At 35.2% G+C, this 12,315-nt stretch overlaps 1 protein-coding gene across 1 annotated transcript; it reads right to left on the reverse strand.

Annotated features, from left to right (window-relative positions):
- Window positions 1–3,027: 3,027 nt before the first annotated feature.
- TENT5D (terminal nucleotidyltransferase 5D) lies at window positions 3,028–4,200 on the reverse strand. Its single transcript, XM_006726912.1, has one exon. The coding sequence runs from the start codon at window positions 4,198–4,200 to the stop codon at window positions 3,028–3,030; it is 1,173 nt and encodes a 390-aa protein (XP_006726975.1).
- Between the last annotated feature and the right edge of the window lie 8,115 nt (window positions 4,201–12,315).

Below are 12,315 nucleotides of genomic sequence, written 5' to 3' on the forward strand. Positions count from 1 at the left end.
ATTTTCCCAAAATCACAACTGTTCTATCTCTGACATTTTGTCTTTAATTTAGCTCCAATATCTCTCATTTAAAACAACTAGTTAGGGGCACCTGGGTGGCTCAGTTGGTTAAGCATTTGCCTTTGGCTCAGGTCATTATCCCAGGATCCTGAGGTTGAGCCCTGCACCAGGCTCTCTGCTTGGTGGAGAGCCTGCTTCTTCCTCTCCCTCTGCCCCTCCCCCTGCTCCTGCACCTCTCTCTCACACTCGCTCACTCTCTCTCAAATAAATAAAATCTTTAAAAAATTAAACAACTAGTTAACTGTCTTCAACTTTCTTTGACAAATGACATCAGTCACTATCAGAAGAATATCTCTGAATTTATAGGTTACAAATACTCTAGAACTTTGATAATAATGTGAAGACATTTGTGAAATGCAAGAATATATTGGCTTAAAAAAATATGTACCTATAACTGACACCAACTGTGTCCCACTGATATGAATTCTAGAACTGTAAAAAAAGATTCTTTTTTGGTTTTGGTTAGGTTTCTGAGAAGAAAATAAAACAATTCCCAAACTAAGACCCAGTCTTGAATTTGTATAAAATAGGAAAAGACAACATCATTTCTCTCTTGTAATGAGATGACATATGCTCTAGAGTTGAATTTAACTAACATCTATTAACACATTTAGGCCAAGAAGCTAGCACTCATTTTTTATAGGAAAACTTTTCCATTTATTACCCCTAATGAACAGAATGAGATAATACTGTCTTAAGACAACTAGCCTCATCTTGGAGAGATACTCAAATGCTAAAGATAAATATCTTTCTGTTTGGTTGGAAGCAAAGGACAGCCTAGCTTAGTGGTGGTATCTACGGAAAGAAAACCATAATAGATAAAGCTAAAGCTATAGCTATAGCTTTCTCTTTAGTGATACCATTTCCATTCAACAGGTTTGGATTCTAGGCCAATTCTGAGTTTTTCTACTATAATGAAAACACATACTTGAAATGTTAGGAGGAAGCTGGTAGCTTTCAGGCCATTCTTCCAGCAGGACTTAAAGCTTTATGAGAACACCATAGATAATTTGCTTTTTAGGTAAAAAGGTGTTCAAATTCTCAATAGGACCAAAGGAACCTAAGGGAGCACATGAGGGATGTTTCCAAGCAGCTTCAGAATTTGGCCATTCAGCATAAAATGCTATGGAAATGCTGAACTTTTACCCGTTACTCATAATTACTATAGTCCTTTTATTCCTAAATACTTTTCTTATATCTTTTGTAATTGTTTTTTGTACTGTTAATATAGCATATACTCCTTTAGTTTTATATGCAAGCACTCCCACTAACAGAAAACTAAAGATTGTATTTTACTGCAGAAAGATCAATTATTTTTTAGCCAATATGTTCATTATGTTAATAGATTACTGAACTTTCTCTTTAATATGGTATTTATAAATTCTTTATTTGTCCCAAGCAAGAAGGTGGATACATATAATGTTTAAAAGCTTCAGAGCTGTATGCTTGATAAATATGTGCATGTGTATATATACACATAAAATATTTTAAATATAATTCTTTAAAAATACACAGATGGCCAGTGATGTGGTGGTATAAAACATCTCAGAAATATTGGTTATTTGAAAATGTTATATTTTATGTACTTCTTGTGTCCAGTACTGTAATATAGAGAAGAGAGATTAAGCACAGTTTATAAGTGACAAATTCTCAGAATACGCCTTTTGGATCATGCTGTGATGAAAAAAGTCGTGATGGTCAATGAAAACTGAGATGGAAACAAAAAATCAGAAGCAAGTTAAAATGACGATGTTTTCTGATGGTCTTATCTATATCCATTCAGGACAGTTCCCCTTCTGTCATCTCAGTTAATATTGGTCATGAATTATTTTCTTCATTATGGGAAGAAAATATTGTTTTAATTCCACTGGTAGATTTGCTAGTAGCATATTTGATGTAGTGAGTAAATATTCAGATACCTGATGAGCATAAGCAATTGTTGGATAAGTTATAGTATTATGCAAAAACTCACATGAGGAGGCACTTGAGTGGCATGTTAGAAATTGATGTTTGGTAAGAGCAAAATGAAAAAAAAATACTCCATTTAGCAATAATGAAAATATTTTCACTTACTAACACTGAATGTCTCCAGATATAATTAAGATGTTAGACAGAATAGGTCATGAAAATGGTAAATACCATTTTTTTTTTTTTCGCTATTTGCCATTTAGAGTGTCTGACAGATGATAGAAAATTTTCACATTCAGAGTTGGTCATTTTCATTCTTTTCAACTTATTTAGGGGGGAAAGTGAAGACACCTATAAAAGTGATTGCAGTATTGGTTTTACAGCTGAATGGTGTTATTCTTCAGATCAACAAATTAACTAATTTATTTGATAGTTGACAAATTACTAATGTCCAGTGTTTTTCAGAACCAGTTTTTTCAGTGTTCCTTCAAACCATAGTAGAATTTTTTGTCTAACCCAATTTAACTGGAAAACAAAATAAGTGCTTGTAAAGTCCGGAGTTTTAATCTCTTCTGAATCTCTTGTCTTTGAAATTAGGTATTTTTGTTAAGTATTGAAAATCCATTGATGGTAATATTCAGTAGAAAAAAAATGAAGTGAATGAAACAAAGGAATTGATCAAATAAAAAAATGGTGGCACTTGTCTTTACTGTACCTTTGGATCTTAATATGAGTCTGTTCTTTTATATTTTAATCAAAGGTACAGGTGTCTGTAATGTATTTTTCAGAGCAAATTTGAAAGTCTTACTTAAGACTTGGTAAGATTTGAAAATCATTTTAAGTGGTCCACAACATTTGAAAGTTATTATAGCTAATCAATAACACTTGAAAATCATTTAAAGTGGCCAGTTCATAGATGAAATTGTATATAATTGATGGAAAATAGTTGGTAACTACACAAAAATAAAAATAGATCTTAAATTTTATGGATTTTGGAAACTTGCTTTATGAGGTGTTTAATTAAAGCAAAGTTTCTGTTGTATGTGTGTGTGTTTGTTTTTAAACCATACCATTTGGCACATGAAAGTGCAGTGGGTAGTATGGCTGAAAGAAAATAGGTGGTGGTCCAGATGTTACATAATAAGTAGGGTACCCTCCCTCAGTAGCAAAGTATGGAGCAGGCTGATAAAAGCAAGTTACATTATCTGTATTGGGTAGTATATTCTGTTCTCCAAGTACTTTTAAAGCCATAAGGGTGATCATATTGAGTGTCTGCCTCCTTTCGTGACCCATGAGGCAAACAGTGCTTTCATTCACAACTCCATGCAAGGTCATAAGGTAGTCGTATTTGCTCTTTTCTTCACCGATGAAATGGTTATGGAGGTACGATTCAATCTTCTTTTGCTGTTCTACTACATCAGGAAAATCAATGAAGAATCTAGAACACATATAACGTTCCAGTGTCTTCATTTCTGCTTCACAAGCTGGCTTAAATTCACGAACCAGCAAGTTGCTGTACTTCAGAAGGCCACCACCTCTAATCTCTTCAGGTTTTCTAGTAGATATAAGCTTGTATTGCAAATGTGTCATTGCTTCTTGGAAGTCTCCATACATGCTTTCAGCTACCACAACAGGATAGGATTCTTTAGTTAGTTTAGCATTTTTGTCACTGTAGAATTCTAACATGGGATCCAAAACAATTTGAAAGGAATCAACACTAAATTCAAATTGTCGTCTGAGTGAATTCACAAATTTTAGCTCTACATTCTTTCCAGTATTGTTTGAAAGAGAAATGAGACTCCAACGATCGTGCTTATTGCAAATTTTGACCATCTTTTGCACATAAGCCTCTTTCATGATCTTTAGGGTGATCTTTTCCTTTTTTACACCTTTTGGTAAAAAGTCAAGTAGACAACCAAGAACTGCATCCTTAACAACCTGAAATTCCTGATCACTTGGTAGATCAATGCCAAAAATAACATCTAGATCCTTATAGCTGATTCCACTGTGGCTTGCAAGTATATAACTTGCTGTGGAACCATTCAGTCGGGTATCTTTAACAATAATTCCTTGCTCTATCAATTGATCTTTCACAACTTGAATGATATCTTTTAGTTTTACCTCCAGTGTGGGGAAATTCCCCCTTCCATGAATTGGAATTACTTCATCTAACACTTGATCCAGTATTATAACTTGATCCCAGCTGAGATTGCTAAATCTGATTTCTGACATTGTATAGTCAGAAGATCAACTAGAAAGCAAGCAAAAGATTGAGAAGAAATGTTAGCATTGCAAAATCAGTGTTATACCTAAAGTATATGAAAAAGTTAAAAATAGACAACATAAACAAAATTAATGCTAGAAAGAAAATTGTCACTGTACCTAATTGTCTTTAAATTTATTTTTTAAAGCTTTTATTTAAATTCCAGTTAGCATACAATGTAATATTAGTTTCAGGTGTACAATATAGTGATTCAACACTTTCATACAACAGCCAGTGCTTATCACAGCAAGTGCACTCCTTAATCCCCATCATCTATTTTACCCATTCTCCCACCCACCTCCTGTCTGGTAACCATCAGTTTGTTCTCTATAGTTAAGTAAGTGAAATAAAAGCCACTATGATTAAGTCAGAATTGTTAGATCCATTGGTGCATGGAAACATTCTCAGGGAATTGTTAGAGCTGTAATTATTTTTTATATAAAATGGTGACTTCAATCTTTCTTCATGTAATACTATAATGATTATATTTGGTATATTTTTTTCATGAAATTACCATAGTATATCATTGACATCAGTTGTCATGAATTTAAAGTGAGATCAAAGAGCATGTCTGTGTATGTTAGACCCAGCTGACTGAAGGCATAATGTTTAGAAGCAATATATAGCATCTTTAAGCCAAAAGCTTTAGGGCATTATATATATATATATATAACACACACATATATGTATATATATGGTTTCATATATATTACTGATCAAATTTTAAAGAATATTACTAATGTAGGGTATGAACTCCTTGAATTTGAGGATAAGGATGGCACTTAATTCATCACCTCTTCTATGTGTCCAGTAATCCTTTAAGAAATGTTGGTTGAAGAAAATAATAATTGGGAGAAAAACCATGAGAGACTCTTAACTATAGGAAATAAAATGAGGGTGGCTGGAGGGGAGGTAGGTGGGGGGATGGAGTAATTGGGTGATGGTCATTAAGGTGGGAAAGTGATGTGATGAACACTGGGTGTTATACAAAACTGATAAATTATTGAACACTACATCTGAAACTAATGATGTACTAAAAGTTGGCTAATTGAATTTTTTTAAAAAAGAAAGAAACGTTGGTTGAAGGAAATAATAATTGTCACTTTAAAGTGAAAAATAAATGAGACTACTCCATTTGTCTCCAAAATGAGAGCAAAGATATACAAAACCATAATAAGATTCCTGACCTTTAAGAAATGTTTTCTGCAAATGTGCATTATGATATGCTCAGAAAATTTTACAGTTTGGGGGTGTTAAGAAATTAAAGTTATAAATGCTATAAATACAATTGTTAAATATAATTCTATTATTATGTAATTAGGTACAATTACAGTTACTACATGGATCTTCAAATACTCTATTAAGCTGCCTAAGCAAATAAAACTAGGAAAATAGGGCGCCTGGGTGGCTCAGTTGGTTAAGCGATTGCCTTCGGCTCAGGTCATGATCCTGGAGTCCCAGGATTGAGTCCCGCATTCGGCTCCCTGCTCGGCAGGGAGTCTGCTTCTCCCTCTGACCCTCCTCCCTCTCATGCTCTCTGTCTCTCATTCTCTCTCTCTCAAATAAATAAATAAAATCTTTAAAAAAATAAAAATAAAAATAATAAAACTAGGAAAATAAATAAAATGCTAGTTATGGATGTAGCTTTGGGTTTAGGCTTTCTTTCTTGAATTCCAGAAATAAAAAAAATAAATGAAGTTTAATGCATATTTGTATAGACAGTATTCATATTTTGCCTATGTAAGGAGCTATTAGAATAGAATTTCAATATTTAGAATTTTGTCTTATATTATTTCCCTCATAGAACTAGAGCAAATATCATCATCTTATTTGACATCTATAGAATCAACTTTTTTTCTTTTCTCAATTTATTTGTTTGCTTGTTTATTTAATTCCAGTATAATTAACATACAGTGTTTTATTAGTTTCAGGTGTACAATATAGTGATTCAACTATTCTATACATTACTTGGTGCTCATCATAAGTGTACTCTTAATTCCCTTCACCTATTTCATCCATCCCCCCACCCACTTCCTCAGGTAACCACCAGTTTGTTCTCTATATTTTAGAGTCTGTTTTTTTGTTTGTCTCTTTTTTTCTTTATTTGTTTCTAAAATTTCACTTATGAGTGAAATCATATGGTAGTTGTCTTTCTTGGACTGACTTATTTTGAATTGACTTTGACAGTTCAAGCATTTTGCAAAAGGCCAATTAAGCAATGGCAAATCTATGTCAGTGGGAAGATAAGACTAAACCTATTCTGTTTCTGTATATGAAATTTCCAAATACATTAATAAAAGAGTACTTATTTTTATTATGGGATGAAATGGCCCACATAAGGCATTCTTTGTTGCATTTTAAGCCACATTAATTACTAATTTTCAGAGAGTTTTATTAGCAATGTCAATATCCAAATCAATCCTTAAAGATGAATAGACTGAATTGACTACACACCAGGCTATTGGATTTTGGTTATTCATCCATCAAGTGAAATGGTCTGTATATTGACTTTAGGACATTTGAAAAAATAAAATGTTATATGAAGAACAAAGTATGCAGTAAGAACTGGCATGCCTATTTCCTAATTTCTCTTCCTGGAATTATCACTAAATTGTTTTAAGCTAACAAGGTTTGTTATCCTCAAATTCTCAATCTGGAAAAATAATAATTCATAACACTCGCTAGTTTCATGTAAAGGCCTAAGCAAGATCAATCATTTACCTAATATTTTAGAAATATCAAATGTAAACTATACAGCTTTAATTGATGTAGAAAACATTCCCAAATTCCTTTTTAATATGTAAATTTCTTTTGCAAGTAACAATTTTTCCTTTCCTTATGGCAGATTTCCATTGTCAATATTAGTCAAAAGTTTAAAATTCAATGGTCCAACCCCATTCCTACAATCCCCCTGTAAACCTATACCTCTACCAATGATCTGAAAATAAAGATTGTTTACATTGGTATATTGACATTATTAAAATTACCACATTCTTTTCCATACAGAAGTTTCCAGGATATTTATGTGCAAATAAAACCCTCCAAAGACATTAGTAAGTTTACTGTCAAAATGTAGGAGTCCTTGATCAAAAAGGTGTCCTTTAAATCAAGAAATAGGAAGTCTTACTTTATATCTTAAATCTGCTCATAGATATAAGAGGAGGAAGGGGAGGGTCAGAATTTTGTTTCCCAGACAGAATCATACTATGATCTTGCAAAGACAAGAAAGAGATTATCCAAACTTTAATTTCATTTTACACTAGAGAAGTGGTGTAGGGAAACTGATCATCATTGAACAACTATTTAGTTGCTGCTTGATCACCTATGTTAATGATACCCCAAATTTCTGGTTTTCAGAATTATCTAGAGAGCTTAAAAATATGCATATATGATATTTTAGGCCTGGTATTTCTTGTTAAAAAAAGAAACAGTGACACCAACTTGCTAAAATGTGGGAAAACTGTGTCCTTGGTTGAGCAATATATTACTTAAATATCAAAATCACAGTTTTAATAACCAGTTACTTTTTCACCCTTCTGTATCCACTGCTACATAAACTTATTTTTTAAATCAAGACTATTTTAGGGGCACCTGGCTGGCTTAGTCAGTAGAGCACCTCTGCTCTCAAAGTTGTGAGTTCAAGACCCATATTGGGCTTTGAGCCTACTTAAAAAAATAAATTAAAAAAATTAAATCAAGCCTATTTTTCTATTGAATTAACATTATTACCAAATGAGGAATTTCAAGCTACATCTCACCAACCACCTCTACTGCTATATGTACATGAAATGCAAACTAGAATTTTTAAAAATAGCCTTAGAAAAAAGCATAATTATGAAAATAAATTTGTGATACACACAAACACATATAGACATATAGACATATATGAGCATGCAAAATATTATGAAATATATGTCACAATGGAATAAATATAAATGATTTATATTGATCTGGAATCTATATACACCTCTACCAATGCTCACCTCTATTAACATGGATAATTAAGATCTGAGAGCAATGTTATGTTTCTCTGGCACATCCTCTATTTTCACATAATGCACAATATCAATATAATGTTGTAATTACAGATTTCACATATGACATGAAAATAATAAGACTTATCTTCATGTGTGGGTTATGGCTCATCAGTTAGCTGTCATACTTCATATAGCAGAGTCAAATACTTATATATCAATAACAAAAACATTACAAAACTTGGAAAATTTCATTTGAATTGCTGAACCAAAGAGCATGGCTAAATATCAACTTCAGATGACTATCATATAAAAGGTGGGAAAACACCAACAAAACCATTCACATTGTTTATGTTTGTCTTGGGTACAGTACAGTTCTTAGTTACTCAAAGTGTGTTTATTGGACATGAAATATAAAGCTATATTTTCACAGACTAAAAGCTCAAATTCAAGGCAGAAATCCTTCAGTATTGTGTCACATAAACCCAAACAGAAGTACAAAATCTGAAATTCCTAACTATTCTTCTCCAAAAGTGGAAATCAACAGTAGTTCATTATTTTGCAGCATATAAATCTTATTCTGACTCTGACTTCTTCCAATTTACTCATCCTTAAAGCTATCACTTTTTCCATCTAGCTTAGCCAATACTAGTGTGCCCATCACATATCCAACTACAGTAAACCCAAAGTGGTTTCCATTATTCAACTGGTTAAAGTCACTGGAATGCAAGGCAAGATGAGAGAGTTGGCAAGACTGCACAAAGAACTGCAAATAGATACTTGTATAGTAAAGTATAATTGTTCTCTCTATCACCACCCTATGGTCCTTCTGACTATAAGAAGAAAAGGAAAACTTAGTCACTGTTTTCATACTTGTATTAATACTAGAATAATATTTTCAACAAGAATGAAAAAAGGCTTAAGACTTACGCTGGGAAGACTACTTTAAGAATGCAATACAGTTGAGTTAATATGATGATTCAGTGTTTCCTTTAATGAAGGTAGTAATTTTCATTTTATCACTGAATAAAATAATGAATCAGTCAGGAAAACTGCAGGAAGAAAAATGCAACAATGGAGTTCTTTTATAAATGTTATGCAGGTAATGTGGTGATCCCTGGTCAGTGGTCCTACAAATTACATACACACAGACATATATACACAAAGAGATAAAGAGACATAAAAACTGACAGAAGAAATGATTTTAGCATACATCAGAATTACATGGAGGGCCTGTAAACACAAATTCCTGGGTCCTGCCTTCAGTATTTCTCATCCAGGTCAGAGGTGGGACCTGAATACTTGCATTTCTACCAACTTTGCAGGTGATGTTGATGCTGTTGCTCAGGGAACCACACTTTAAGAATCACTAATCTATAGAAAACTGAGAAATGGGGCACCTGGGTGGCTCAGTTGTTAAGCGACTGCCTTTGGCTCAGGTCATGATCCCAGGGTCCTGGGATCAAGCCCCGCATCGGGCTCCCTGCTCAGCGGGAAGCCTGCTTCTCCCTCTCCCACCCCCCCTGCTTGTGTTCCCTCTCTCACTGTGTCTGTCTCTGTCAAATAAATAAATAAAATCTTTAAAAAAAGAAAAAAGAAAACTGAGAAAGAAGAGTAAAGGAACAGGTGTCCCAATAGCAGTACTTAGTCCCTCATAATTTGGCTATTTCTATTTAATGTAAAGCATTACTTTGAATAATCTAGATAATTCTAATCGAAGTAAATGTTCTTTTAGACTACAGGCTTTTTTTTTTTTAACAGTTCGACATTATTTTCTCAAGTAAATATTTAAACTAATAGAAAGTGTTTATAAACTTTGTATTAGGATTCTAAAAACATGTCTAATAGTACCACTATCATAAATGATTGTATACAGAAGTAGATTCTTATGCTTTAGAAACTGTCACTACATATATACATATATACTTACATATAGATAAACAGATTTTGAATACAATGTATTTTACTAGTTCAATAAACTATTATGTATTATCTGTATATGTATATTACTGGAAAGAGGTATTGGATATTTTATCTGGTAAAATTTTGTTTCTAAAAGGGAATGCTAATGTCTGTGAGAAATGGTAAGAAATGACAATGCAGGGAGAAAAGATGGTGGAGGAGTAGGGTCCCCGGAATTGAGCTGGATATCTGCCAGACCACTCTGAACACCCACGAAATGAGCCTGAGAGGTAAGAAGACCTGGATCTCTACAAACAGAATATTGCAGAGGGCTGGTTTTGAGGTACGAAGCGGGGAGCTGTGATTCCATAGGCAGATATCAGAGGATAAATGGCAGTGGGAGGGAGCCTGGCCATGGGGATCCTACACCATGGGTGAGCAATAGCCTCGTGCACTGGGGATGGGCAAAGACTTGCAGACTGGTAGCAGATGGAAAAGGACTTTAGGGCAGCCCCAGGGATGGAAACCTGGAGCAGCAGGGCTGCGTGTGCGAACTGGGGGTGGCTGGCAGTTTTAGAAGCACAAAGGGCAGAGACGTGCCCCCACTTGGAGGCAGGCCTGGGGGCACTGCAGAGGGGCGCACAACCCAGGACGCTGCAGTTTATAGAAGCACAGACAGAAACGGAGATAGTGTGGCCTGGAGAGCTCACTGAAGAACAGACTATGATCTCTCTGCTCTGAGGCAGAGAGCTAGAAACAGTCTCTTCTGCTCTGACTCCCAGAAGAGACGCTGAAAGCCGCCATGGAGAGCCGTCAGAGAACAAAAGCCCCCAAAGACTGATTCCCACTGAGCCCATCCCCCGCCACAGGCAGGCAGGGCAACTCTGCCCAAACAGAGTTGCCTGAGTAACAGTGCGGCAGGCCCCTCCCCCAGAAGACAGGCTAGGAGAACAAGAGACCAGCAACCCTAAGGTCCCAAGAAAACAGGTGCATCTTGCTTGGGTTCTGGTCAATAATTTGGACTCTATACATTCCCTCAAACACCCATCAACAGAATGACTAGGAGGAGGAGCCCCCAAAACAGAAAAGACTCAGAGATTATGATTTATGCTGCAGATTTACAAATGGATGCAGATATAACCAAGATGTCGGAGATGGAATTCAGGCTAGCAATTGTGAAGACAATAGCTAGAATAGAGAAATCAATTAATGGCAACATGGAGTCTCTAAGGGCAGAAATGAAAGCTGAATTGGCAGAAATTGAAAATGCTATCAACGAGATCCAATCTAATCTAGATAATCTAACAGCTAGGGTAAGTGAGGTAGAAGAACGAATCAGTGACCTGGAAGACAATTTAATAGATAAAAAGGGAAAAGAGGAGGCCAGGGAAAAACAACTCAGAATCCATGAAAATAGAATCAGGGAAATAAGTGACACCATGAAGCATTCCAATGTCAGAATTATTGGAATCCCGGAGGGAGTGGAGAGAGAGAGACTACAAGATATATTTGAGCAAATCCTAGATGAGAATGTCCCTAATCTGGGGGATGAAACAAACATTCATGTCCTAGAGGCAGAGAGGACCCCTCCCAAGATCAAGGAAAACAGGCCAACACCCCAGCATGTAATAGTAAAACTCGCAAATCTTAGAACCAAGGAAACCATCTTAAGGGCAGTTAGGGGGAAGAGATTCCTTACATACAGAGGGAGAAACATCAGAATAACGTCAGACCTATCCACAGAGACCTGGCAACCCAGAAAGGCCTGGCAAGACATATTCAGGGTACTAAACAAGGAGAACATGCAGCCAAGAATACTTTACCCAGCAAGGCTGTCATTTAAAATGGAAGGAGAGATGCAGAGCTTCCAAGACCAGCAGAAACTGAAAGAATATGTGACCACTAAGCTGGCCCTGCAAGAAATATTAAGGGGGGTTCTATAAAAGGAGAAAGACCCCAAGAGTGATATACAACAGAAAGTTACAGGGACAATCTATAAAAACAAGGTTTTCACAGGCAACATGATGACAATTAATTCATATCTTTCAATAATCACTCTCAACATGAATGGCCTAAATGCTCCCATAAAATGGCACAGGGTTGCAGATTGGATAAAAAGAAAGAACCCATCCATATGCTGTCTACAAGAGACTCATTTTGAACCTAAAGATACATCCAGACTGAAAGAGAAGGGATGGATACCCATCT

The sequence above is a fragment of the Leptonychotes weddellii genome, chromosome X (assembly GCF_054177405.1).
Source record: "Leptonychotes weddellii isolate Sample4059 chromosome X, ASM5417740v2, whole genome shotgun sequence".
In the NCBI taxonomy this organism is placed as follows: Eukaryota; Metazoa; Chordata; class Mammalia; order Carnivora; family Phocidae; genus Leptonychotes; species Leptonychotes weddellii.